The following is a 27158-nucleotide window of genomic DNA, read 5'->3' as shown; positions in this document are numbered from 1 at the left end:
CCAGACGCTGTTTACCGCTCCGAGTCCCAAGCGACAGGAGAGGAGGGCTGCCTTGTGCTGCAAATATACCAAGGTGGAATCCTGATGCCGCCCTTACAGCGGAGAGAAGAAGCCGGATTTTGCTCTCCATTGCAGACACCAGATCGTAATGCACCACCTGCAAAAATGCGAAAATTTCCAAATGTAGCCCTGCCCTCTTACAGCTCTCCTGATGTTCAACTGTTGTCTCTCAAGGAGGATACTTGGCCAGCCTCATGCTTGATGTCTCCCACCTTGGCAGCTTTAAGACTTGTGGACTTCAACTCCCAGAATTCTCCACAATTCCCCAGAATGGGCTCGGCGGGAGTTGAAGTCCAAACGTTGTAAAAGAGCCACAATTGCCCAGCCCTGGGCTAGGGTAGGCTGATGCCGCGCGGATGGGAGGAGGGGCGGGCGACCCAGCAATTAAGTTGTGGTTTGGAGGTATATATGGGGGAAATTATTTGGTTTATTATTATTGATAGATATAATTAATTGATTTGTAAGAAATTGGATTGCATGGAAATAATTGGAATATTCATCTTCATATTGATTAATATACAAAAAAGATAGTTATATAACTAATTGATTTATATTAAAATGTTGAATTTGTATTAAACAACTGTATTACATAATTACATAATTAACCAATGTGAGGATGGATATAAAAATAGATGACAATGGGAAGGGGTATAATATAGAATAGAAGGGAAAAATTGAATTTGATTAAGATTAGAGATGAGGATGAAGGGTAATATTGGTTTTTTTAAAAAATAGATGAGGAATAAATATGGCAAAAAGGAAATATAGAAATTGTAAATTTAATTGAAATGACTAAACGCTGTTTAAATTTTTGAACCAGCCAAATATTCTGTTCAAAGAAAATACATTGTATATTTGTATGTGTGTTTCTAATTACTGCTATTTATTCATATTTGTTCTCTTTTATTCTTTAAAGTTTAACAATTCATTCTTTATCTTAATATCTTTATATTTGTTTGGGGTTGGCTTTCTTCCCGTTCATCTTTTTTATTGTACAGCAATCTTTCTCCTCAAACCTACCACCTCTCTCTTTTCTTTCCTTCTTACTTTCTCTTCCCCCACCCTCTTTTTCTCCTCCCTACTTCCTCTTCCTTTCTCCTCCTCCTCCTCTCTTCCTCCCTCTGTTACCCTCACTCCTACTCTAATTTCTCTTCCTTCATCCCTCTCTATTGCTGTATCCTTTAATGCATATGGACTACTCAGAGGGCTGAAAAAGTTATTTTTGACTGGTCCTCACACTTTTGACCAGTCCTCGAACTTACGACTGTCCTCATATTTTACATTTTTGCCCTATCTTGTCATCATGGTGAAGAGAAGCAGTTGTGAAATGAGTGACATGGTTGTTAAGAATGCTGCACAGGCATAAATATGAGGATGGTCATAAGTGTGAGGACCAGTCAAAAGTGCGAGGACCTGTCAGAAATGACTTTTTTCAGCCCTCTGGTTAGTCCTTTTGTGCATATGGACTACTCGGAGGGCTGAAAAAGTTATTTTTGACTGGTCCTCGCACTTTTGACCAGTCCTCGAACTTACGATTGTCCTCAAATTTTACGTTTTTGCCCTATCTTGTCACCATGGTGAAGAGAAGCAGTTGTGAAATGAGTGACATGGTTGTTAAGAATGCTGCACGGGCATAAATGTGAGGATGGTCATAAGTGTGAGGACCAGTCAAAAGTGTGAGGACCTGTCAGAAATGACTTTTCAGCCCTCTGAGTAGTCCCTATACACATAGCCATGGCCACCCGGTCACATGACCAGCTAGCCACGCCCACCCAGTCACATGGCCTCCAAGCCACGCCCACACAATAAGCCACGCCCACAATGGTGTCCTTACCAATCTGTTCACCTTACCCTATACACATAGCCATGGCCACCCGGTCACATGACCAGCTAGCCACGCCCACCCGGTCACATGACCAGCTAGCCACGCCCACAAAATAAGCCACGCCCACAATGTCCCTCTTTACCAATGTTAAAATCTGGTCACCTTACTCTTAACTCCTCTTTGTTTTTCTCCCAAATGGATTTTCTCTAGTAATAAATATTATGAAAGTTGTATTGGAGAAACTTGTGTTGATTTCCAGTCAAAGAGCCAAAATATTTGCAAAAATGGTTTAGTAATATTTATACCAGAAAAATTAAAGTTCAGATTTTAAATAACTTTCAATTCAAGTTATTTGGAGAAAGTGAAGGTTGCCGTCACACTTATTAGGAACCTATTGTTTTGTAATTAAATACATACAGGAACAGGAAATAAAGATTAGTCTAGTGGCTAAATTCAGATAATGGGATCCTGATATTGAAATTAATCAGATCATAGAATACCATGGCTTGCAGTCCTTTAAAAAAAAAACACCACCCAATTTATATAACCTGGTTCCCTAACAATAATCTTCCCATGCTTATTGATGGACTCTCCTTGAGAATGTTTTACTCTGGTGGATATATTAAACCATTGATATAATAGAGGCTTGATATTTGAAAATTGTAAATATATGTGGTTGTGATAATAGTATTCATTTAGTAAGCACTTTTAACATGATATTGTATAGTTCAAAAGAAAAAACAATTATGCAATTTAATAAATATAATAAATTTAATAAAACTAATTCGTAGGTTAACATGCAACCAATAAAAATATTTGCAATTACAGCAAATCAAATGCAACCACCATGTATATTTAATGGAAAGTTCTTTATTAAACAGCATACATATATCCATAATTAATGTTAAACAATATAGGATAAAATGAGAATAGGGTAAAATGCAATGACTTATGACCACAATTGAAATCAGAATTTCAGTCACAAGAACAACAAATGCAGTTGTTACGTGAGTCATCAAATGACCAGGACAAATTTTATGACCTTTTTTCCCATGATTGTTAAACAAATCACATGATCCTTAAGCACATCTAATTTCCCAAATTGACTTTGCTTGTCAAAACCCAGCTAGGAAGATTGCAAATCATGATCACATGACTTCAAAATGCTGCAATCATTGTAAATGTGAGCTAGTTGCCAAGTACCCGAACTGCGATCACCTGATTGTGGGAATGGTGGTAACTTTGAAGACAGGTCATAAGTCACTTTTTCTGAGACGGTTGTAACTTTGAATAACGGTTAAACAAATGGTTGTAAGTCAAGGATTTTCTGTAATTGGGACTTAAACTAAGCCACTAATTTTAAAAATCTTTTTAAAAAAGCCCAGAATCTGGGGACTGCCAGAAAAAGAAAGAAGAACCTACCTAATGGAAGGAAAGAAGTGGCAGTTTTGAGGGAGAAAAAAAGTGTCAAGAAATGTGTTTGTGTGACCATAGTTCTAAACATAACTAATAGTTTGAACTGTGATCGGGTTTGACTAAGTACAGTATTTGAATAAATAAAGATCCCTACATTGTAAGAAACCTAGAAATTAATGTGCTGAAATAGGTTTTATTGCAGTCAATTTTTTCATATTTTTGTCCCTGGAAATAATATAGATTTTCTGACTGCCATTTCTTTTCCCTCCAGGAATGGATAATCAGACTGTGCTAGCCGTTCAGTCCTTGTTAGATGGCCAAGGAAGTGTTACAGATCCATCATCACAGACAGTCAACACATCTTCATCCATCCAGTCCATGGGTGAGTCTTTCATTGGGACTTCTTTCTTGTTTGTCCTTGTGATGTGCAGTAACATAGTAATCGATTCCTATGTGTGTCTGTGAGTGTATGCATGCACTAATGCTTTGTTATTTTACCCCATGTATTCAAAGAATTATGATCCTGAAACAATATTAATGAAACCGTTTTATATTCTCTAACAGTAGGGCAGTTAATTTGCTATGTATTATCACATTGCTGCCATTAAAATAAATTCATTTAGCATAAGATATCACTTTATTTGATTTCATTCTATACCTTTATTTTTTTTAAGAGACACATATGCTGATTCAGGATAGTGTTTTCCCACTATCTTCTATGTAGCACATCCAATTCAAATTTATTTCTGCAATTTATATACTACTCAATTCCAAAAAGGCTCTGAGTAGTTTACTGTATTGTAATATGCTATCATGAATATATTAAAAGACCTGTGACAATTAAAAAGTTTATTGCATAGTGTTTGACAATAAAATAGGTTCCAGAGCATGTCAGATTTGGAGGATTACCACTGAGAAGGCCCACATCTGAGAAATTACCTGCCATATTCAGGCATTCTGTATGGCTAAAATCATACCAGTTGGAATTTGGATGGTTTTCAGAGGCAATCCAATATATAATGGATTATGGCAATCTAGATGAGAGATTAATCAAGCATAGTTTATTGATATGAGACTAGCAGCATCATAGCTGTTGTTGCAATTTTGGCCAATGAAAGGCATTATGTGTGCCTGAGCCTACAGTGATAGAGATGAATCTAAAAGCATGTCCAGTCTACAAATTTGACCATTTAGAGGAGTGTAACCTTTTCTGAAACAGGTTGATTTTTATGACCCACCTACCGTCTCCAGCCTTTTCATGCTATGGTCGAATCACCATGGTAGTTAAGTGAGACATCACATGATTGCCATTTGCAACTTTCCCTGCTGACTTCTCCGGATGCTACAACTGTCACTAATATATGTTTGTTGTCAAGGGTCCGAATTGCAGTCATCATGTGACTGTGGGGACACTGCAGCGGTTGTAAGTGTAAGGAATGGATTGTAAGCCACTTTTTTTCAGCACCGTCATAACTTTGAACAGTTGCTAAATGAATAGTCATATGTTGGGGACTTCAGATGGGGCTTGCTGTGAGAAAGCTAAGCATTCTCCTAACTGCAACTTGACAATTTTAGTTAATCATTTCTTACCACTTTGTTCTGCTGAAATTCTGTGTCTTCTTGAGAGAAAGTCTTTCAGGTTAAATAACTTTTTTTTTCTTTCCCTGATTTCAGATGACGAAGATGTATTTCTCTGTGGGAAATGTAAGAAGCAATTCAACTCATTGCCAGCATTCATGACTCATAAGCGGGAACAGTGTCAAGGCAATGCCCCCTCACTGGCTACAGTCTCCCTAGCTACTAACAGTGTGTATACCCCGTCCATTACCTCAGTACAGCAGGCTCAGACCACCAATCGTCAGGTAGCGATGCTGAATATTGGAGCTTTTTGTGGTTGGGTCACCAGTTGTACCTAAGCATACCTGTGTACTAAACATGCCAGTGTTTCCTCTTATATTCCAAAGTCAGTCTCAGCATGTGTAAAACCTGTTAGTGGTTGTCATCCATTACCTTAGAGCAGCAGTTCTCAATCTTTCTGGCTTGGCAGATGGGAGGGGGAGGGAAGAAAGGGGACGCTAGCCCACCACTTGTGCATCTGGGTTCCAAACAGGCTGCGGCCTGGTAATGGGCTGCAGCTTAATGCAGTTTTTCCTCCTGTTTAATGACTAATTGCCAGCTGAACAATGTTTTATTCTTTGTACCATGCTATATAATTTAATTGAAGAGGTTTATTCACAAAATGTTGACTTCTACTACATCATTTCTTATAGTGAGTAGTTGAACTGAATGAGTTGTTTTACTTTGTTTCTATGTGTTACTGAAGAATTTTCTGAAAAGTTTCTTACCTAATATCCAGTGTAAGATTTTGTTTTATCTATTTTGCTCAACAGATCTCTACATATATTACTGTTCCACCCTCTCCTTTGATCCAAACATTAGTCCAAGGGAACATCTTAGTGAGTGATGAGGTTTTGATGTCAGCCATGTCTGCTTTCACAACCTTAGACCAGCCAATGTCCTCAGTGCAACCCACTGTGCAGGTAAATATTCTTTTTCCTGCCATTTAAAACATACACAAGCACTGACATATAGAATGTGCTATAAAAACAAAAATTAATGCATGTATGTTGGAAAAGAATGTTTAATGTCTGATGACCACATAGTGTATGCATAATGTTGTGTAGTAGGGCTGGGCAGCAATCTGAAGGACAAAATGCAATTTGAAGCACATTTTGGCACACACATAAAATAGATTGGAAATACCTTAAACCATCCATCCATCCATTCATCATTCATAGAATTGTATTAATGTTGCTACCTAAGAAATCTACATATATATGTGTATGAACCAGGGGTTGACCTTGACTTGAGGCATTTTTTATCTTTTATAGTCCATAGTTCAGTTTCTTTTATGTAATAATATTGTTATGTTGAAAATGTAAGCTGATACGTTTATTCCTTAGAAAAGATCCCTTCATTATTAAATAAATGTAAATTATGATTTGCATATACGTGAACTATATCATGACAGATTTATTTTGCTAGTATGCAGAAAAACATGGATATTGATATTGATCTTGGTTAAAGAAGGAAGGTTAAAATCTTGCAAATATTGTTCCTATTTATGGACCAAAGAGCGGGGGTGGGGTGGGGGGGAGAAGAGAAGGTAAGGAAAGAAGGAAGACTAATTTCTCACTCTTTGTTTTTAGAGCAGCTTGAATATGCATCCTGGAGCAGGATACCTGTCTCAGCCTCCCCCACCCCCTCCACCTCCTCAGCCACCCCCTCCACCCCCTCGAGCCCTTGGTGTGCCAGGCCCGGCCAATGCAGGTAGCAGTGGAGTGGCGGAAGTCTACAGTACATCTACCTCCATGCCTGGGAATGGGACAGTAGAAATACAGAATCTGGGGATGCAGCCGTATCCACCTTTGGAGGTAAAAATGGCTGCCAGTGATTATTAGTGATTATATTCTCGCTTATGATTATTACATGGTCTCATTGGCCTTTGTAAAATGACCCTGGCTCTGATTTTACTCAGCCTCAAAATGCCTTTTTTTTTTTACTCAGCCTCAAAATGTCATTTTCAGAGAGTGGCATAACTAAATACACAAAGTTATATTATAATAGATGATAATTTCCTTCCTAAGGAAAATGGTTGTGAAATAGTTCCCAGTCTCAAAAAGAAGGAAATTAATTATGTTCTATACAGATTGTTTAAACTGACGTATAAGTATTACTTAAATATAGTCTGCTGGGTCGCACATGACCAGAAAGAGGAATATCATATATTGACCTACAGGTATAGTAGAAATTTGTCCATGGACATTTGAATTATTGTTGAATAGAAAAGTAAGATAAATAATACTTAACAAATAAATTTAACAATGTGTCCTGAAATGCTAAAGCTAAATCAGGTGTTAAAAAATCTGACTTTCAAGACAGAGCTGACAGATTTACTATTTAAACTCAGTATTGAGATTGAATAAGAAATTTCAGAAGGCTGTTATTCAGAAATTGTATTTAAATGGTCATTAGATTGTAGATTAGAATTAGATTATTAGGAAATCTAGATTGTGCATGATTAGAAAAAAAATACATTATAGAAGAAATGAACGTAATGTAACTACAGAGAAAGATCTCCACATTTGGCAAGAGTGGTTTAGTTTATCTGAAACCTAACTGCAATTAAATTGAATAAGCAACTAGTACTGACTTATGTTAACTGCTGTAACTATATTTCAGGTTAACTATATTTAAGTTTTGTCAATGTTTATCCAATACAGCAAATTATAGTCAGTTAAAAACAGGATTAGCACCAGATTCTCCATATGGCCATACTAGAAGATGATGCAAATGTGTAAGCAATGCAGGAGTTTGTAGTTTTAATCTGTAAGCAACAGAACCCATGCTTCCCGACTTCCGGTTGGCGCCGCAGGGACACAGACGGGGAAATGACGAGCTCCGCTGAGCCCTGCCAAATCCCCTCTGCTAAGCTGCCGCCGATAGGTCTGCGGACCTCCCCTGTCTTGTAGGGACAGGGGGACAAGAAGGAACGCCTTGGGCGGCCGAGAGGAACGGGCAGGTTCCTCGGGGCCCTAGGCTTCTCCTTCACGTTAGCGGCAGCGGAACGGCAGCCATGGTGGCTGCCCTGAAACCGCGGCAACCGGGAACAAGGATCTGGAGGAAGAAGATGAAGAAAGAGCAAAAATCAAGAAGCCGGGTGAGTGACACCAACCCAGGCAATATAACGTACCTATTTGGAATTATTGGAAAATAAGACCCCAAAATTAAAAGCGGCTGCTGGACTGCGGGGCTTAAGGATTGAAAAGAAAAAAAAATGGGTAAAAGACCCAAATTGAACTTTGTTGCAGTAAACTTAAACTGGATGATTTGGCAGTAATAAATTTCTGAAATTTGACTGTGCCTTTAACTGGAGTGGAGAGGAGAAATGGATATTTCTGAGAATTAATACCTCTAAAAGAAAATGAAGCTAATGAAGATAGACAGATGGATGGCTACAAAATAGCCATGGAGTCTGCAGTGATTAAGCAGGGAAGTGGATTGAAGAGTTTTCCCTTTCTGGGTGGAAAAGAAACATGTTAATTGGCTTTTTACCTTGGATTACTTGAAATTAATATTGGATATAAGGATTTTGGAGATTCCTACTCTGCCCCAGATGATTTTAAGAAAGAAGAAAGAAGAAAGAAAGAACATTTTGGATTTTAACAATGGAGACTGACAAAACTAGGTGTGGCATAGTTAACAAAGACAAGAAGCTGATGCACTACGCCTGGAACAGACATTTTAAAAGTTTTAAAGGGACATACAGAAATTCTTTACTTTGAACTGATGAACTTTGAAATAGAGCACTTTGGACAGAGAGGAAAAGGAAGAATTAAAGTGGATAAATTTAAATGTGACTAACTGAAATGTAAAGTTTAAAAGCCTATGTATATATGATAAACTTTAAAAACCTAGGTATATATGATTTTTGGATAAAAACAGGAAGGGTTGTGAAATAATAAAAATAAAAAATAAGAGGTGGCTATTAAAATAGTGGATGATATCAAGGGGATAAAAATAATAAAGAAGAATATATTTTGAGGCAGGAAAATTTTAAGAAAATGTACTGTTTGATGTAATACGTTTTAATTTTAATTTGCAAACAAATGTTAAACTGATGAATAAGGATTGATTGAACAAAATACAAGATACACAGATGCTAGTGATTAGTCTTGAATTAAGGTAATACAAGTTGGAAATGATGACCATTATGAAATATACTGAGATTTAAATTGAAAGAGCAGGATGGAAAAATGATATATAATAGATAATTATATTACAGTTAAAATGTGTGGGATGGATACCAACTAGATAAGAGTTTGAGACTCGGTGGAAATATGGAAATTAATTCAAAATGCTGGAAACAGCCAAACAAATAGGAGGAGAGTTGGAGGAGACTATGCTGGTAATCAGCCAAACAATGGAGGGAGTTAAGGAGGAGACTATGCTGGAAATCAGCCAAACAATGGAGGGAGTTAAGGAGGAGACTATGCTGGAAATCAGCCCATAAAATGCTGGAAACAGTCAAACAAATAGGAGGAGAGTTAGAGGAGACTGAGGAACTATTCTGAAATCAACTAAATTAGTTGGTGTTTTGGAGGAGATTAAGCTGAGAATTAATCAAATAGAATAAGCTGGAAGATAGTTAAATATTAGAGGGAGATATAGTGGAAAATATATTAGAAATTGGAGTAAATAAAATATGCCTTTGTGAGAAATCTGTGTAATATGTAAATTGGGAGAAAAAAAAACCTAAGGTAAACTGATTTGAGGATAAGGGTCAAAGGATTAAAATTAGTCAAAATGTTGTTTTATAAAATATAAATAAAAATGGAGTGGTATAACTAAGAATAAACTAAGAATAAATGGTGATAAAATTGTAAGGTAAACACTTAACAAGAGGTTAGAATATTGTAAAAATTATTTTGATATGACTTGTATAAGATATAAGGTAAAGAAGAATAAAGATATGTTTAGAATTGTTATGCAGATGTAAAAATGAGTGAAAGTGAATTTGAAACTTTTGGATAGATATAATGGATTTATATAGATGAAAATGTTAAATTTGAGGTAAAATTGGCTTTTTCTTAAGTTTTGAATTTCTTTTTTATCTTCTTTTTTTTCTTTTTTTGTTTATTTATAAAAGATGTAATGGAAATTGTGAATTGAGTTTGTGAAAGGAATGTAAGCATGGTAACCATCTATGACCGGATAGAAATTTTTGTTCTTGAAAGTTATGTTTTTACGTTTAAATTTGAAAAAATAAATAAAAAATATTTACAAAAAAAACAAACAAACCCTATGCTTCCCATTTCCAAACTTTGAGCTGACAATAGAAATCAAGCTAGCCTATTTCTCTTATGTGTGATGGTTGGAAAGTCAAGGTTGTCAAAAATGATGGAACTTTGAATTATTTATATTTTTGTGTCAGATGTGTTATCACTGATTTCTGTTTTAGGTGCCCAGCCAATGTGTGGAAAACCCAGTGTATCCTTCCCCTCCAGTATATAGTCCAAGCAAACAAAGCTTTAAGTCTAAAAATGCTAATACTGCTGCTGCCTTGAATAATACATGTGGAGGAAATCTGACCAATTTTGATTCTGCTTCCAAGAACCGTCGTTCCAAACCAGACAATAATTTGCTTGAAGGTATGTCTTCTTGCTACTCATTCTTGCTGTAAACTAATTACATTTAAGTAAGACAGAATGTCGAGTCCATGACACTGGAAGACTTGGGTGTAAAGGAAAATCTATACCCCTCCATATAGTCCTGGACTGTGATTCTTGTACCCCAAAGCCAACATGGCCAATAATAATCGAGAATGATAGACATGTCATCTGTAAACCTCTGGAAGGGCAGATAACCCAAATACTGGTTATTAGAATCCTGAGAATTCATTATTCTCATTATAAAGAAGGAACTAACAGCCATATGGTTGAATGGGCTCATTTTGTTTTTACATTCAGGTTATTTTTAGGACTGGGTTTTAGTTTTTCTTTTTGATTAACAAATCAGGTTGAATATATGTTGCTATATATTTACAAAGTAGAAATCTGTGTCCTGTACCTAGGAAATCACATTTAAACCTCATGAAATTTATATGTTTTTCATTGTCATTTTGTATAGCACATTATTGGAATATTGGTTCAGCATTAACTGAACCAATTTTCAGGAAACCAAATGTGTTGATTGTAATCCACTAATATGGATCACTACAACATTATAACCCATGAAAGCCGAGTTATTGTTCTGATGTTGTAGGAAATGTTGCAGTGCCATTCCTTCCCATGACATCAGAAAATATGAAAAATCCAGCGTGGGAAGGAGAAGCCAATGCTGCAGCTCTTTCCCTTGCCAAGATTAATGCAATCTGAATTAATGTGGTGTAAGCACGAGTTGTAAAGCGGAAAGTTCCATAACAGAAAATGCAAATAGTGGTTTTACATTCCTCCCACATAAAGTCATTTCATTGGATTTTCCACTACTTTCATTCTATTCTTCCCATAAGGCAATATACTCAAAATCCCAGCTGTGCTTCCATTCCTCAAAACTTCATTCTAGTTTGGTGGGCAGTGGACAAGCAAGAATCCATATAGCAGGATGGCCTTTTCGACATAAATTCATGCTTGTTTTTTGCTGTTTGCTTTTCAGGAAAGCCCAAGTCACCAAAACTGAAATGTACATACTGTGATAAAGCCTTCACCAAGAATTTTGATCTGCAGCAACATATCAGGAGGTAGTGTTGAGCTTCCAAAATCGGACAGAAGCAGTGTCTATTTGGACAGGCCAAGGACTTGATTGGATATTCTGAGCAACAATTGGAGCCATTCTTACTTGCTGGCAAGAGCTATGGAAAATAAAGCCATCTCTCTGCTTGGTCAGTGTGATCCCCCAAATGTTGAACACTGGTCTCTGTATGGTGTATGTGTGAAATTTAATCTTGGTCCTGATTGCTGAACCACCAGGTCTTCCAGAGCCTCAAGTGATAACAAAAGTGTGCACGTATTATTAAAACAGAATTTGTTTTATTATTATTGGATAAATCATTATGGCCTGATTGACCCATAACACTAAACTACAATAGGAGAGAGAGAAATACAGAGTTGTACCATTTTAGGCTACAGATAAGCGTTTGTATGATTTCATGTTTCCCCAGGCAAATTCTTGTCACATGGAAAAATACATCTCAAAACAATGTCTTTTATCTGTTCTTCCTGAAGGGGCACAGTTTTTATGTGTAAGAAAAGTTGCTTGTGAAGGAGCTTTCCAATCATGTAAATTCCTATCTACATGCAATTTGGAATGCAACTTAATTGTAGTTATGAGCCGACTGGAAAAAGTGTGCAGTATTAAAAGGATAGAGGAAGTTAAAGTAAGTGAAATACATAAATGGTGAATTAACTTGCTCACTTAGAAGATTGTGTATCCTCCTTGAATGCTGAGAGAGGAAACATCCTAAAAAAAGGCAAAGCCACAAAAGGGAAAATTGTAGTTGAGTGCACTAGTAATATGTTTCCCCCTCTATTGAGATATTATGATTCCTGTTCTCTGATGTAGTGTCTATTTTTCCTTCAGTCATACCGGAGAGAAGCCATTCCAGTGCATTGTGTGTGGTCGAGCTTTTGCGCAAAAATCCAATGTGAAGAAGCACATGCAGACACATAAGGTGTGGCCACCAGGAATTGGGTGTACCATCTCTCGGAGCTCTGTCACTGTGCAAGTCATGCAACTCAACCCCAACCAGCAGGAGGATGAGGAAAATGCAGGTGCATTATTAACTGCTTGGCCAATCACATGGACCTGCTTCATCAAACTTCTGAATAATAGTGCTTCTACTATTCTGTTTTATAGATTTATAGATGGCAGGGTTAGACAAATAATTATGGTGTACTGGTGGTTTAAGTATGTATTAGCACATGAATCTATAAATCAGATACACAGCTGTTATGATCTTGCTCAGTCATAGTCCTTCGTTTAATATTGTTTCATACTCTTGTAATTCTTAATCCTTTTTCAAACTTTTTCTTTGCTTGCGGAACCTGTAATACTGATTTTTCCCCTTCTATGGACTAAACTTAAAATTAGATGTATACTGAAAATCTATCATCTATCCTCAGGAAGAGAATATTTAAATAAACCTTTAGATATAATTGCTTTGCATTAGACAGGCCTTCTCCAATCGAAGATGATGTTGGCTAATAATTATGAGAATTGGCGTCTAGAGAGCAATAGATTGGAAAGCCCACATGAGATGTATTCCTGAAACAGAAGCTGTGCATCTAGTGTTTGGGTGTGTGGTATCACTAACTTCCTAAACATATCTACTGTTGGCTCTGGATGATCATAAAAAATTATGGTCAATGATCCATGCATATCAAGCCTTTTGCATATTGTGTGAATGTAACTGCTTGGGCTAAGATTGTTTATTGGATTCTACATACCAACTGGTTGATAGGCAATGAGAAGATTGGTAGGGGTCAATTGGGCTCATCAAGGCAAAAGTTGGAACGTATATAACAAAACAAAACAAGCCTGACAGTGCAGAATGAATCTTATGTGGTAGAGAATATTTGTTCTACTTTAGTCTCCTCTGCCTACATAACAAGTCTACTACTTCACCAAGACTAAGCTGTTCATTGCTTGAGAATATGAGAGGAGCACTTTAAAATCCTATCATTCGGTTCCTAATTTATTCCCACAGCAATGAAATAGATATCAGTGGGCCACCTGAAAGGAGTTCACAAGTACGGTAAAGTCCTTAGCTAGTGTTTTTTAGCAGCTGCCATTGTCAAGCATATGCTTCCAATACTGGAGATAATATGTAACATTGGTGGCAGGAGTTCTTCTGACTTTGAAGTGAAATTGAGCATAGGCTTTATCCTCAGTCATAATAAAGAATGAAAAACAAAGACACACAAAGAAGGAAATCTAATTTCCACAGTTTTGTATCTTGGAAAAATGATGAATATTAATTCTGTTTTGCGGATCTTGTTTGTAATTTTTTTGGAAGGCTTATTTCCCTTGAAATGCTTGAAACTAAAACTAGTATTTCTGTGTTCTGTGTTTTTTTTTTCCTTTAGGCTTAAGCCAGGCTCCAAGAAGCAGCCCTCCACAGCCTCAAGCCCTGCCTCCTGGGGAAGAACATGACGCGGCAAAGTTGGAAGCCAAGCAAGTGGTCTTGATAGACAGTTCTTATCAGTGCCAGTTCTGTCCCAGCAAATTCAATACATATTTCCAGCTGAAATCACACATGACTCAGCATAAACATGAACAGGTAGATAGTTTATCATGAGATGGCTTCATTCTGTCATCCCTAGCTTTTTACCACTTTTCCATGAGCTGCAGACCAATGCATGCGTACTTCCAAATTTGCACAATCTATATAGGTTACAAAACTCACATGCGAAATGTTGGCTCTTTTGCCAACTATTTTATCTTTAGCCTGTACAGTTTAAAACATAAAATTATGCTCTATGACAGAGTAATGTTCTGTTTAATTTAATTGGCTACTCACCGATTGACAAAAGCTCTTTGATGGTAGGTATGGAAATTGTAATTTATACATATGCAAACTGTATTCTTGACATATTGTTCTTTGGATCCAGCATAGGAATTTCCTCCTATGCATATTTTAATTTAGCGTGAGAAATGTGTGTTGAATAGATAACAAAATGTATTCTAGATAACAACACAAGCAATTCCACGGAATCTAAATCACAGATGTCTGATAGTTGAAATACATTTTGCAGTTACACTACTTTCATATTGTTTTTCACTGTGTAAAAACCATACAATTCCATTTTTGTGTGCATGAATTATTATTCTGGGCACATTCAGTAACTCATTGTTCAGAGCCTATGCTTTGATTGCAGGACATTCCTGTTTTCATTCCTGTAATTTCTAAGAAGATAGAAAACAAAAATTCTTCTCAAAATTCTAGAGAGCCATTGCTAGTGTAGAAACTATTCTAAGCTAGATGGTATCAGCCCGTATCAGGCACCGTCCTAGGTTCCTTATTGGCAGGAGGCAAATCTAGAGGCAAATCTCATGCACTGACATAATATGTAACCTCCGCAGGAAAATAGCTTTGTATTTTTCTCCATAAGGCAGAATTGAATGGTTCATTGCTGACTTTCAAGAGAGGCTGACCGGAAGAAGAGAAGTTAAGAGTAATTCATTGTCTAGGGACATAATACATAGCTTTCCCTGTGAGTGGGTACATCAATCTCCTTCAATTACATTTATACATTTAATGCTGAGAGTACAGTACAGTTTGTTTGCTTTTGGTGGCACAGCATAATGCTGATTTAAATTCTCTTTTCTTACCATTACTGTGCAGGTGTACAAATGCGTTGTGAGAAGTTGTGCCCAGACATTTCAAAAGCTGGACTCTTTCTTAGAGCATATCAAGAACCACCAGGAAGAGCTGAGCTATCGCTGCCACCTCTGCAGCAAAGATTATCCTTCTCTGTATGAATTGGGTGTCCATCAGTATTCCCACAACTTGCTCCCTCAACACAGCCCCAAGAAGGACATGGCAGTTTACAAGTAGGGTAGCACTGCAAATAGTAATATTTCTAATCTGTTTGGCAGAAAAAAAAATGAATGAAAAGAATGAAAAATGATGTAATTCAAACTTGATGTTATTAATATATCAGACAATCATTTAAACTGCATCTGGGAGAGCAGTCAGTGCTGTGGATTTGCTGTTGAATGATTTGGTATTTTCCTTAAAAAAAAGTAACAAAATCAAACCCCACTGTGAGAGCATAATAACCTGCTAGAGTTAAGAAAATATATTTCATAGATACTGATGTAGAGATTTTTTTTCCTATTTATGTCATACCAGAGATATAAGATGAATAAATTTTTAATCCATTCCATAAACTTTCATTCTTTTGCTGGTAAATCTGTCAATTTTGAACCCAGACTTTAGGCAATTACTTATTTATTTTAAGCCTTTATTTCTTTCAAGGGTCTCTGTTTTCCTCTTTGACAATGCTTTTTGCAAATGCATATGGATAAGGAAACTATAGCTAGCCTGCAGACTTCAGCCATACTAATGCACTCTTTCTTTCTTTAGGTGTGTCAAATGTGTAAATAAATATTCCACACCAGAAGCCCTGGAGCATCACTTACAGACAGCAACACACAACTTCCCCTGTCCTCATTGTCAGAAGGTAGGCAGATATCTTAACAGTAAATTGACTTTCTGGAGAAATAAGCGATTCTATGATTTAATCACCCTAGTATAGCAAAGTGTTGTCCCTTTTGTTCTTTCATGTTTGTTTCATAGTTTGTTTCTCAGGCTTTAGAATGAGAAAAGGGAGTCTTGCCCAAGATTGCTTATGTAGTCACACTTTTGTATAGTGGATGCACACTTACATCCAGTTGCATTGTGCTATCTGTACTGCAGAAGATGATACTGGAGTGCCAGCACCTGAGTTCTCACAATTATCTTCTTCCATGCACAATATACTTTCTGTCCTGTGGCTCATTCCCTGACGCAGGAACTATTCCTTGTAGGATTTTTTTAAAAAAAAGCTCACTTGATTTATGTTAGTGAAGTCTTTGTCTCATCTACTTTAGAATTTTACTGTATAGGTTTGTTACACATACCCATTTCCTTAGGGAAAGAGTAGGTAATCTGTAGACCCTGGACAAAAAAGAGCCCTTGAGGGCCTCAGAGTGTCCATCTAACCCAGAGTTCTTCAAACTTGGCAGCTGGTGGACTTTAACTCCCAGAATTCTGAGAGTTGAAATCTACAAATCTTAAAGCTGCCAAGTTTGAAGACCTCTGATCTAATCATAACTGATGAAAAGTGATTAAGGCATTCTGCTGTCAATTAGTGTCTATTCCTTGAGCCAAATAATAAATGAAAACTGTAAAATAAGCCCCTAAAATAAAGCTTTCCATGTTGAAAAGTGAAGACAGTCATGAAACTTTCTAAAATTCGACCGTGTCCACATTTGAGATATGACCTTCCCATTCACTTTTCAGGGTCAGTTTCTCAAAAAATATTAAGAGCAAACTGTAGCCACAAAATAGTGCCCCCTCCTGGTCTGACTGATATTACTACCCTTTTAAATGCCCTTGATCTTAACCAGAGTTTTAATGACATTGCCTTCTTTTTACAGGTGTTTCCCTGTGAGAGGTACTTGCGAAGGCATCTCCCTACACATGGAGGAGGAGGCAAATTTAAGTGCCAGATCTGCAAAAAGTTCTTCCGCCGAGAACACTACCTCAAATTACACGCACACATTCATTCGGGTAAGAAATGGCAGAAATTGGTTTCCAATCTATTGAACCTATTCATGTTCTAAGATCCTCCTGTCATCAACTTCAGTGGCGGCTGATACCTTAACATGTGTTGGGTTTTGCCTCCTTATTTTAAAAATTGTGTTCACTTAACAATTTCTGTCTGATAGATTACTACTTTGATTGGAACCATTTGAAGATATATATATATATATATATATATATATATATATATATATATATATATATATATATATATATATATATATATATATATATATATATATATATATATATATACACATACATACATACATACATACATACATACACATATACATATACATACATACACACACACACACACACACACACACAAAAGCATCTACTGACAGCAATACATTATCAGAAACAAGAAAGGTTTTAGGGAACTAATTCCAATTCTGTTTAATCATGTTTCTGTTACCCAGGAATAGAAAATGACTTATTAGAATGCTTTTTAACCAAACCCATGTATATCTTTGTTGCTAATTCATACCTCTTTCCTGTCCAGGTGAAAAACCTTTTAAGTGTTCAGTGTGTGACTCAGCCTTTAACAGGAAAGATAAACTCAAACGGCATATGCTGATCCATGAGCCTTTCAAGAAATACAAATGTCCATTCTCGTAAGTATCAGAGGGCCCAGAGCAACACTATCTTAAGAGTCTATGAAGATTCTCAGTCATTCAGGTCATGGTACCAAAGGTATTTATTCAAGAGGCAACTGGATTTTCTGGTTTTTCTTGGAAGATGTTTCGCTTCTCAGCTAAAGAAGCTTCTTGGATGAAAAGCGAAATTTGGGACTAGTTTCATAGACAACAGTGGATTGCTTAGGTATTGGAAAATAAGATGATGCAAATAATTAGCAGCTTTTTGAACAAATGCATATAAAGGAGATGGAATTGTCTTATTTTTTATTGACTCTGAGGTTGGCTAAATCAGAAGTTCCCAAACTTTCTCAATTCATAGCAGCCCCAGGGGTTTCCAACTTGTGGGCTGTGACATTCTCACTAACAGCTCCATTTATTAAATAGTGAAGTATCCCATGATACATCTGTGCATAGTTTGGGTACAGAAGGGTTAAGTGTTTTGTACCAAGGTTACTTATTTAAAAAAGCTCTGGTCACACATTGAGTTATTACACTGAAAACCAGTTTTGAAATGAAAGGAAGACAAAGCTGAGAAAACCTCGCTTGGAAGTATCATATTTTTTGTTCCATAGATGCACCGGACCATAAGACTCACATAGGTTTAGAGGAGGAAAACAAGCAAAAAAATTTGGAGCAGCAGTGTAGTGAGGGCAGGAGGCGCAGCCTGAGAGGACCAGAGATAGGTGTCCTCTCATGTGCCAGCTCTGCCCATTGACTCTTGCACTGCAGAAAAGTGACAGAAGAGGCAGGCAATGACAAAGACGGAAGTGGCGGGGTTTAGCACTGTAAGAGAATCCCGCTGCGGTGGCCTGGCTGCTATTCACCAAAGGACCGCAAAAGACTTTTGGGGTAAAAAGTGTGTCTTCTGGAGAACAAAAGTATAGTAGATTGTTCACTGTGATAGTCTTTTATTCTTTCTGCCTCTTTAATTAAAGATCAATATGCAGTTCTTTTTTGTTGTTTTGCTGTTTTTTTCATAGGGTAATTTTCAAAAACATTGTGAAGGAGAAACAACAAATTTTTTTCTATCACTGTGTAGGGACTTCATTCTTGCAGCAGAAGAGAATATAAGTAACTCAGGGTAGAACTGTAGGGTTGTTGTGCTCTCTTTCTGTACCAGATTGGGTAACATTGTCATCGTGAGGAAAAGTAGCAAGCTACTATATAAAGCCCTTGTTTAACAATCATTCGCAGTTAGGATGGTGATGAAAAAATAACTTTACAACCAGTCCTCACAATTATGACCTTTGGAGGTCTGTAAAGCAAAATAAAGCTGAAGTAAGATCATAAGCAGAGTCATGATTTCAATTAGCAATCATTGAATGACTGAGTTGCCAGTCACAATTGTGGTTGCTAAACAAGGACTATCTGTATATATAAAACAACCAGCAAATCTCACGATGATGTTACATAGCATGAAAATAAAATGTATGCAAGGAAACAACCAAGCTCAGAAAGCACCAAGGACTCAATACTTCTTGCTATAGCAAAGAGTTTGATAATTTATTTATTTTATTTATTTATTTAATTAATTAATTTTTAATACGCCCTTCTCCCAAAGGACTCAGGGCGGTGCACAGCCAAAATAAAAAACGAACACATATAAAATTTAAAACAGTTTAAAAGGAATTAAATAATTTGGCCCATTTCAATTAAGACAAAGACAACCCATATAACTTAAAATTGATCTTGGTATTCAGGCCAGCCCAGCTTGTTGAAACAACAGCGTCTTGAGGGCACGACGAAAGGTGCGTAGGTCAGGGATCATCCGTAAATCCTGGGGCAATTCGTTCCAGAGGGCAGGTGCCCCCACAGAGAAGGATCTTCCCCTGGGAGTCACCAGTCGACATAGTTTGACCGACGGCATCCCGAGGAGTCCCTCTCTGTGGGAACGTACTGGCCGGTGGGAGGCTATCGGTAGCAGAAGGCGATCTCGTAACTACCCAGGTCCTAAGCCATGGAGCGCTCTGAAGATAGTAACCAACACCTTGAATTGCACCCGGAAGACCACCGGGAGCCAGTGCAGCTCGCACCGGAGAGGTGTTATATGGGAGCGCCATGTTGCTCCCATAATCACCCACGCGGCCGCATTCTGGACCAGTTGGAGCCTCCGGGTGCTCTTCAAGGGGAGCCCCATGTAGAGAGCATTACAATAGTCCAGGCGGGAAGTGACGAGGGCATGAGTGACCATGCATAGGAAGTCCCGATCCAAAAAGGGCTGCAACTGGCGGATCAGACGAACCTGATAAAAAGCCCCCCTGGCCACGGCCGTCACATGTTCTTCTAAAGACAGCCGTGCATCCAGGAGGACTCCCAATTTGCAAACTCTCTCTGTGGGGGCCAGAGTTACACCCCCAATAGTCAATGATGGCACCAGCTGGCTATATCAGGACGCCGGGAGCCATAGCCACTCAGTCTTGGAGAGGTTGAGTCTGAGCCTGTTTCTCCCCATCCAGATCCGCACGGCCTCCAGGCATTGGGCCATCATGTCAAGGGCATCATTGGAGTGGTCCGGGGTGGAGATATACACTGAGTATCATCAGCGTACTGATGGAACTTCACCCCAAAACCACGGATGATCTCACCCAGCGGCTTCACATAAATGTTGAACAGGAGGGGCGAGAGGACTGACCCGTGGCACCCCACACATGAGGCGCCTCGGAGTCGATCTCTGCCCTCTGCCAACACGAACTGTGACCGGTCCGAGAGAAAGGATTTAAACTTGTAACTTGCTTCTGTAAGATGACTATCATTGTGTTAGTGAAACAGAATTATCTGTGCAAAGAAGGATGGTCATACAGATATTTTAATAAATAAATTATCTTAGAAGTTCATCTCTGCATTGCTTATTTTTATCTTGTTATTCAGAAATCACACAGGCTGCAGTAAAGAGTTCAATAGACCAGACAAGCTGAAAGCTCATATTTTATCCCATTCAGGTATGTGGAATTATTGCTTTGATTTGGATCAGTACTGGAAATAATTATAATTAATGTATTGAATGTTAATAAAGCATTTAGATTTTGTTTCTTAACTTCAGTGAAGAGTAGAAGCAATGCAACTCCACCCTAACAATTTATTGAGCTTTGAATCAAAATATCTAATTTTAGCTACCATTGAGATTGAATTAACCATTCCACATTGAATTGTTATGTCGGAATCTATTCCCAAAAGCCAACAATACGGTAGCAAAACCCTCAGTAAATATCTATTCAGTGTAGCTGAGTTTTCATGGCTTCTTACACAAAATATGGTTTATATCACTAGTATAATTATATAGAATTGATGTAGAGTCACTAAGAAAGTGTTCCATAAAGTTTTAGGTTCAAATCTCACTTCATCCACAAAACTATTAATTAGGTTTAGATGAGGCCTACATAAACTTTTTATATCTAAGCTGTTTATTGCATTCTCTCTTTTTAGGTATGAAGATCCACAAGTGCCAGTATTGTAACAAAGCCTTCAGCCGGCGAGCTCATATGATGGAACATCAGCGTTCTCACACTGGCAACTATAAGTACCGTTGCCCTACGTGTAGCAAAGGCTTTACTCGCCAGAAGTACATGAAGGACCACAAATGTAGGATGAACTCATCAAAGGATAAAGAATTACCAGTCAGAAAATCCCAGAAGAAGTGGGGGGCACGTGGGCGGAAAATGGGACTTCCTCTTTCAGCTCAGTTGGCTTTCACGGAACTCAAAGACACTACAGGTGGAGAGAGCCTTCAAAAAAGTGGTCCCAATAAAGAACAATTTTCTGAACCTGACACTGTTCTCTCCATTGTGGTTGGCAGATCAACAGCAAATTCAGACACTGGCAACTCTGGCCAGCATTCTGGCATCTCACCCAACCTTGCTCTGACAGAATTGCAACCTGGCTCTGAGAGTCCATGTGCCATGCTGGCAGTCCCTGTTTACATCCACACTACTGACTAATTGACAAATGCTATGCTGCGTCCATTTAGTAGGAGGGAAAAGTTCCTGTGTTTACTGATACAAAAGAACTGCTGCAGAGAGTGAGAAATGAATGGTGGTGTATGTGTATAAATGTGTGGCTTCACCAATGCAGAGAACAGCATTCTTTTAAAGAAACATGTTACAAAGTGAAGTCATTCCTCTCCTTATCTGGATGAATTCATTTGAAGAAGCTGTTAAAAACAGATGATAGTTTTATATTCTTTTTATTTAAAGATATCCGGTGCTTAAATATTCTTTCAAGTTCTTGAACTCTGAATCTAGATCACCGCAACATTTTTTTCACATTTCTTGATTTAATTTTATTGTTTCATTATGGAGCACTTACAGCAAATGGTAATGACACCAAAATGACAAAATGTGCAAGAAAATGTTATTGTGCAAATATTATGTACTTGAAATTTCCATAATGATGCCATCACCCATGTTACTTGCTCCCCTGTGCATTCCTAGGACCACATTTATGGTTCTATCCTAAACCCTACGTTGCACTTTCAAGATGAAGGTTTATTCATAACATGATCCTTTGAAAAGTTCACAGACGTATTCATAAAAGTATTTTTTTTACCATTTCCTTTTCTCAGGGTATATATATAAATGGGGAAATTTACAAACAGTAGACAAAGCTGGAGCCTCCCCCCAAAAAAAACTTTCTCAGATTTGCTGATAATAAACAGCAGCTTTGGAAGGAAATACATCTGAACATATGATTTTGAAATGGGAGAATATCACAGGAATCTGGATTTCAAAGAAAAATGTGACTCTTTCAAGAGTTGAGGGGTGCTAAATTTGCACCTGCTAAGAAAGAACTGGGAAAGGGGACAAAAGGGAGGAAAGACCAGCACGTACTGTAATGGTGCTCATTCTCTTTTCCATCCGTTTGTAACACCACAGTTATTCATTACATTAAAGAAGAGAGCTTTCTAAGGCGGTTTTTCTCAACCTCATGCTGACGGGAATTCTGGGAGTTGAAATCCACACGTTGCTGAGGTTGAGAAACGGAACTCTAAGGTACTTCAACAGTAGGCTCAGTGACAATGCGCTTGTGGAGCATTGTAGCTTGATCTTGTAGCTTATTTGATAGAGGGAAACTGGTGAAGAGGACCATCTTCTTGGACCTGAGCAAGTAGTTGCTTCGGGTTTATTAAAGACCAGATTGAAATAAGTATGGATGATATTAATTTAATCAATGAATTATATTAGTACCAATGAATTACTTGTGCTGATGTTATGTTATTTTTTTCCCAAGATGTCCTGCTATCCGATTGCAATTGTTCTTGAGTGTATGGTCCACAAGCTTCTGGAAAACATGCATTCTGTGATACTACAGATTGTTAAATCTTTGAGTCAGAATTTTTGGCCTTTCGTGTACTTCTTTTTATCTGAAATTCTAGAGTTCCTGTTATATCCATAGGAAATGAAAGAACTTGATTTGACTTCAAGAGAGGTAACTCAAAACCATGGGCATGTATGAAGGCTTATTTAAGCAGCTGCAGCTTTTTCAATCTGCATAAAGGCATTAGTGTGACTCCTAGCTGTTTCTATGTATGTGTACATATATTCCACATGTGTGGGGACAGTTGGGAGCAGTTTTCAGAGAAACCTATGTTGTGGAAAACACACATTCACTTTAATTATTCAAAAATAGGTGCTTCATGCACACTTGTATGCATTCTGAAACACAGTTTTGCACAGTTTTTAACTAAAGTACTAAACTGGTTTGTCTAAGTAATGTGTCAGACTAAAGGTAGTCCTTGATTAGTGACTGCCTGAGTCAATGACTGTTCGCAGTTACAATAGTACTGAAAAGGTAACTTTGGGACCGTTGCCCATATTTACAAACTTTAGTCAGTCAGTCAATCAGTCAGTATTTGCCATTATAGTTGGTTTGCATTGTCCTGTATAAAATTATAAGTACAATTGCAGATTTTTCATTTAGTGACAACTTTACATAATGACCAAGTTGGTGGTCCCAACTAGCTAGGTAACACAACACACTAAGGAAAAAAATCTATGATATTGTACACAATTTAGTGTGATGTGTGGGTCCAGCTTACATCAATATACTCATATGTAAGCCCCTCTAATTTAGTAGAATACTATAGTTCCATTTAAAGATACATAGAATTGCAACCTCTTGAGTTTCATGCATATGCAGACCTAACACCCAATACTTGTTTCACATTGTTTACAACTCACATTTCAAGAGTGTACCATATCCGTCTGTTGAAAGTGAATCCTTATTTTCAATTATTGCTCATTAGAATACCAAGAACATAAGGGGCTGGCATCTTCATTAGGCATCTCCATTGATCTGACTTCCATACGCCCATTGCTGTTTGCACAAGGACTGTGAAGAAAATACAGAGACGTGATATAAGTTGCCTATGTGGTCTCAAAAGTTTTAGCTGCAGTAATTTGCCTCTAGATTTCTCAAAAAACCAAGGTTGTACTTCCAGCACAGGTGATAAGCCTATGTCAACGTTTTTCTCAGTAAAATTCATTATGTCACAGAATAAAATTATCTCTATTTCAGCATTACAGTTTTTCAGATATTGCATAATTCTTGTCAGTTGTATAGTTCCTTGGGCTTCCTTTAAGAAAAACATTTTTCTAAGGTTTCCCCCCTCCCCGGTACAGTTGAGTAACATTTGCTGAGGGGGCGGGATTACTAAATATATTTTTCTCAATTACCTTGTTACCAAAAATAACATTATAATTTTGTTGTTACTACGTCCTGTTGCCTGCAGTTGCCTTTTGATGAAGTGATGTGTATAAATCAAGGCTAGTCTGCCTGGCCATGGAGTGTTCTTTTTTTAGATTAGGTTTTTTTGAAATGGCATTTTCAATCCTTAGTCATGGTAGGATAGCCGCTCATCACCATAAGTAAATATTAAGAGTAAATCTCCCGTTATTGGTGCCTGCAACACCTGACCAAAAAATATACAGAGATACAATCTCTTGGAATTAAAACTGTAAACTAGCAATGATCAGTATGTCCTGAGGCAATTTTGTGTTGGCAGAAGCATTACACCTGTTTCTCTGAAATTGGTTGCAAATCCATTCCTTAAGTCTTCCTGTCCTTTGAAAGCGCTATTAGAATATTCTCGGTTTTCTCCATATTGTAGACAATTGCCTTCCATCATGTGCTGTATTAATCCCCTGCCCCCAAGTCTCAGCTACTTCTTGTTATTGGAAAGATGCTCCAATCCTCACTGTTTTAATATCCATAGTTGGCAATAGTGTTATTAGGACTGACCAAAATGATCCAAAAGAGTATGTATCCTTTTGAATTCTCCAGATTCAGTATTACAAAAATGAGATTGGGAAGAACAAGCGATCCAAAATCAAGTGAAACATTTAAGCCATCAGCACAAGATCTACAGGTTAATGTCACCCCAAAATGGTGGTTGAAGACCAAACACATTCAACCTAAATTATTATTGGTATCAGATTATGCCCAATCTGAATCTGTTATTAATGAGTTAACTCATTCTTTGCACCACTCTTCACCCAAAAAGTAACTATAGCCCAACCTACCAAAAATATAACAGTAACAGACAGACTAGAAATAAAAATTAAAATAAGCAAGAAAATGGTAAGAGAACACCTGTCTGATCTTGATGAATATAATTCACTGGGACCTGACGGATTACATCCCAGATTCTGAAGGAGCTGGCAGATGTTATCTCAGACTTTATCATATCTTTCAAAAATCCTGGAGTACCGGGGAAGTACCTGAGGATTGGAAAAGGGCTGATGTGGTTCCTATCTTCAAAAAAGGAGAGAGAAAAAAACAGACCCAGGAAACTACAGATCAATCAACCTAGCATCAATACATGAAAAGATACTGTAAAAGTTAATCAAAAAACAGATCTACGAACATCTTCAAATAAATAGTTATAACTAGAAACAAGCACAGCTTTGTTAAAAACAGATCATGCCAAACCAATCTTATTTCATTCTTTGACAAAATGACTAAATTAGTAGATCGGTGAAATGCTGTGGACACAGTATACTTAGACTTTAGTAAGGCATTCAACAAAGTACACCACAATCTACTTCTTGGTAAGTGAGAAAAATGTGGCATAGACAGTATCACCACCAGATGGATTTGTAACTGGCTGATGAACCATACTCGATAAGTAGTTCTTATTAGCAATGAGGCACCACAAGGTTCTGTCTTAGGCCCAGTGTTCTCAATATCTTCATAAATGACTTTGAGGGAATAGAAAGGGAACTCTTCAAATTTGCATATGACACTAAACTGGCAGGAATAGCCAAAACCCCAGAAGACAAGCACAGAATCCAAAAAGATTTTGACAGACTTGAACATGGGCCCTATCCAACAAAATGAAATTTAATGCGGAGAAAAGCAAGGTTCACACTTTAGGTAGGAAAAACCAAAGGTACAAGTAAAGATCAGGCAAAATCTGACTCAAAAACAGTAATTTGGAGTCCTAGTGGCCAATCACTTAAACAGAAGCTGACAGTGCAGCAGCAGCCAAAAAAGCTAATATATTCTTGGTGATATAAACATAGAATCAAAATCACCTGAAGTATTAGTACCACTTTATGAAACCTTACTAAAACTACACCTGGAATACTGCATCCAGTTTTAGTCACCACATTACAAAAAAGATGTTGAAATTTTGGAAAAAGTGCAGAGAAGAGCAACTAAAATGGTTAAAGACCTGGAGACTAAAACATATAAAGAACGGTTTCGAGATTGGGGTATGACTAATCTAGTCTGTTTCGACAGGCCAGGCTGGCTTAGAAAATGAATTTTAAATTGGGTGTTTGTAGTTTTTAATATAAGGGCCAAATTTTTAATATATTTTAAATTGTTTTTAAATTGTGTGGGTATATGTTGTTTTAATATGACTGTACACCGCCCTGAGTCCTTCGGGAGAAGGGCAGTATAAAAATTTAATAAATAAAATAAATAAAATAAAATAAAATAAAATAAAATAAAATAGAAAGAAAGAAAGAAAGAAAGAAAGAAAGAAAGAAAGAAAGAAAGAAAGAAAGAAGGACTAAGGGCGACATGATAGTACTTCCAATATTTGAGGGACTGCCACAAAGAAGAGTGGGTCAACTTCTTTTCAAAAGCACCAGACGGCAGGACAGGAAACAATGGATGGAAACTAATTTAGGAGAGAAGCAACCTGGAATAGAGGAGAAACTTTCTAACAGTGAGGACAATTAACCAGTGGAACTGATTGCCATAAGACGTTGTGGGTGCTTCATCACTGGAAGTTTTTTAGAAGAGACTGGACAACCACTTGTCTGAAATGGTGTAGAGTCTCCTGCTTGAGCAGGGTATTGGACTAGAAGACCTCGAAAGTCACTTCCAGTTTTTTTCTGAATTG

At 37.5% G+C, this 27158-nt stretch overlaps 1 protein-coding gene across 3 annotated transcripts in view; it reads left to right on the top strand.

The window, feature by feature from the left end:
- Nucleotides 1–24324, top strand: part of ZNF341 (zinc finger protein 341) — a 29799-nt gene extending 5475 nt beyond the window's left edge. For 2 of the 3 annotated variants that reach the window (XM_034414038.3, XM_034414040.3), the window contains exons 2-15: nt 3573–3683; nt 4976–5163; nt 5692–5841; nt 6511–6735; nt 10323–10512; nt 11516–11600; nt 12440–12630; nt 13945–14138; nt 15204–15412; nt 15948–16044; nt 17003–17135; nt 17677–17788; nt 20681–20751; nt 21236–24324. In XM_034414038.3, the coding sequence (XP_034269929.2) occupies nt 3573–3683; nt 4976–5163; nt 5692–5841; nt 6511–6735; nt 10323–10512; nt 11516–11600; nt 12440–12630; nt 13945–14138; nt 15204–15412; nt 15948–16044; nt 17003–17135; nt 17677–17788; nt 20681–20751; nt 21236–21747 (2468 nt within the window). In that variant the 3' untranslated portion in view covers nt 21748–24324. The remainder of the gene's footprint in view (nt 1–3572; nt 3684–4975; nt 5164–5691; nt 5842–6510; nt 6736–10322; nt 10513–11515; nt 11601–12439; nt 12631–13944; nt 14139–15203; nt 15413–15947; nt 16045–17002; nt 17136–17676; nt 17789–20680; nt 20752–21235) is intronic. The other variant, XM_034414042.2, reaches the window with a different exon arrangement.
- The last annotated feature ends 2834 nt before the right edge of the window (nt 24325–27158 follow it).

Source organism: Pantherophis guttatus, chromosome 3 (assembly GCF_059756535.1).
Source record: "Pantherophis guttatus breed Tessera chromosome 3, ASM5975653v1, whole genome shotgun sequence".
Taxonomy (NCBI): domain Eukaryota; kingdom Metazoa; phylum Chordata; class Lepidosauria; order Squamata; family Colubridae; genus Pantherophis; species Pantherophis guttatus.
This window is presented reverse-complemented; position numbering and strand designations above follow the sequence as displayed.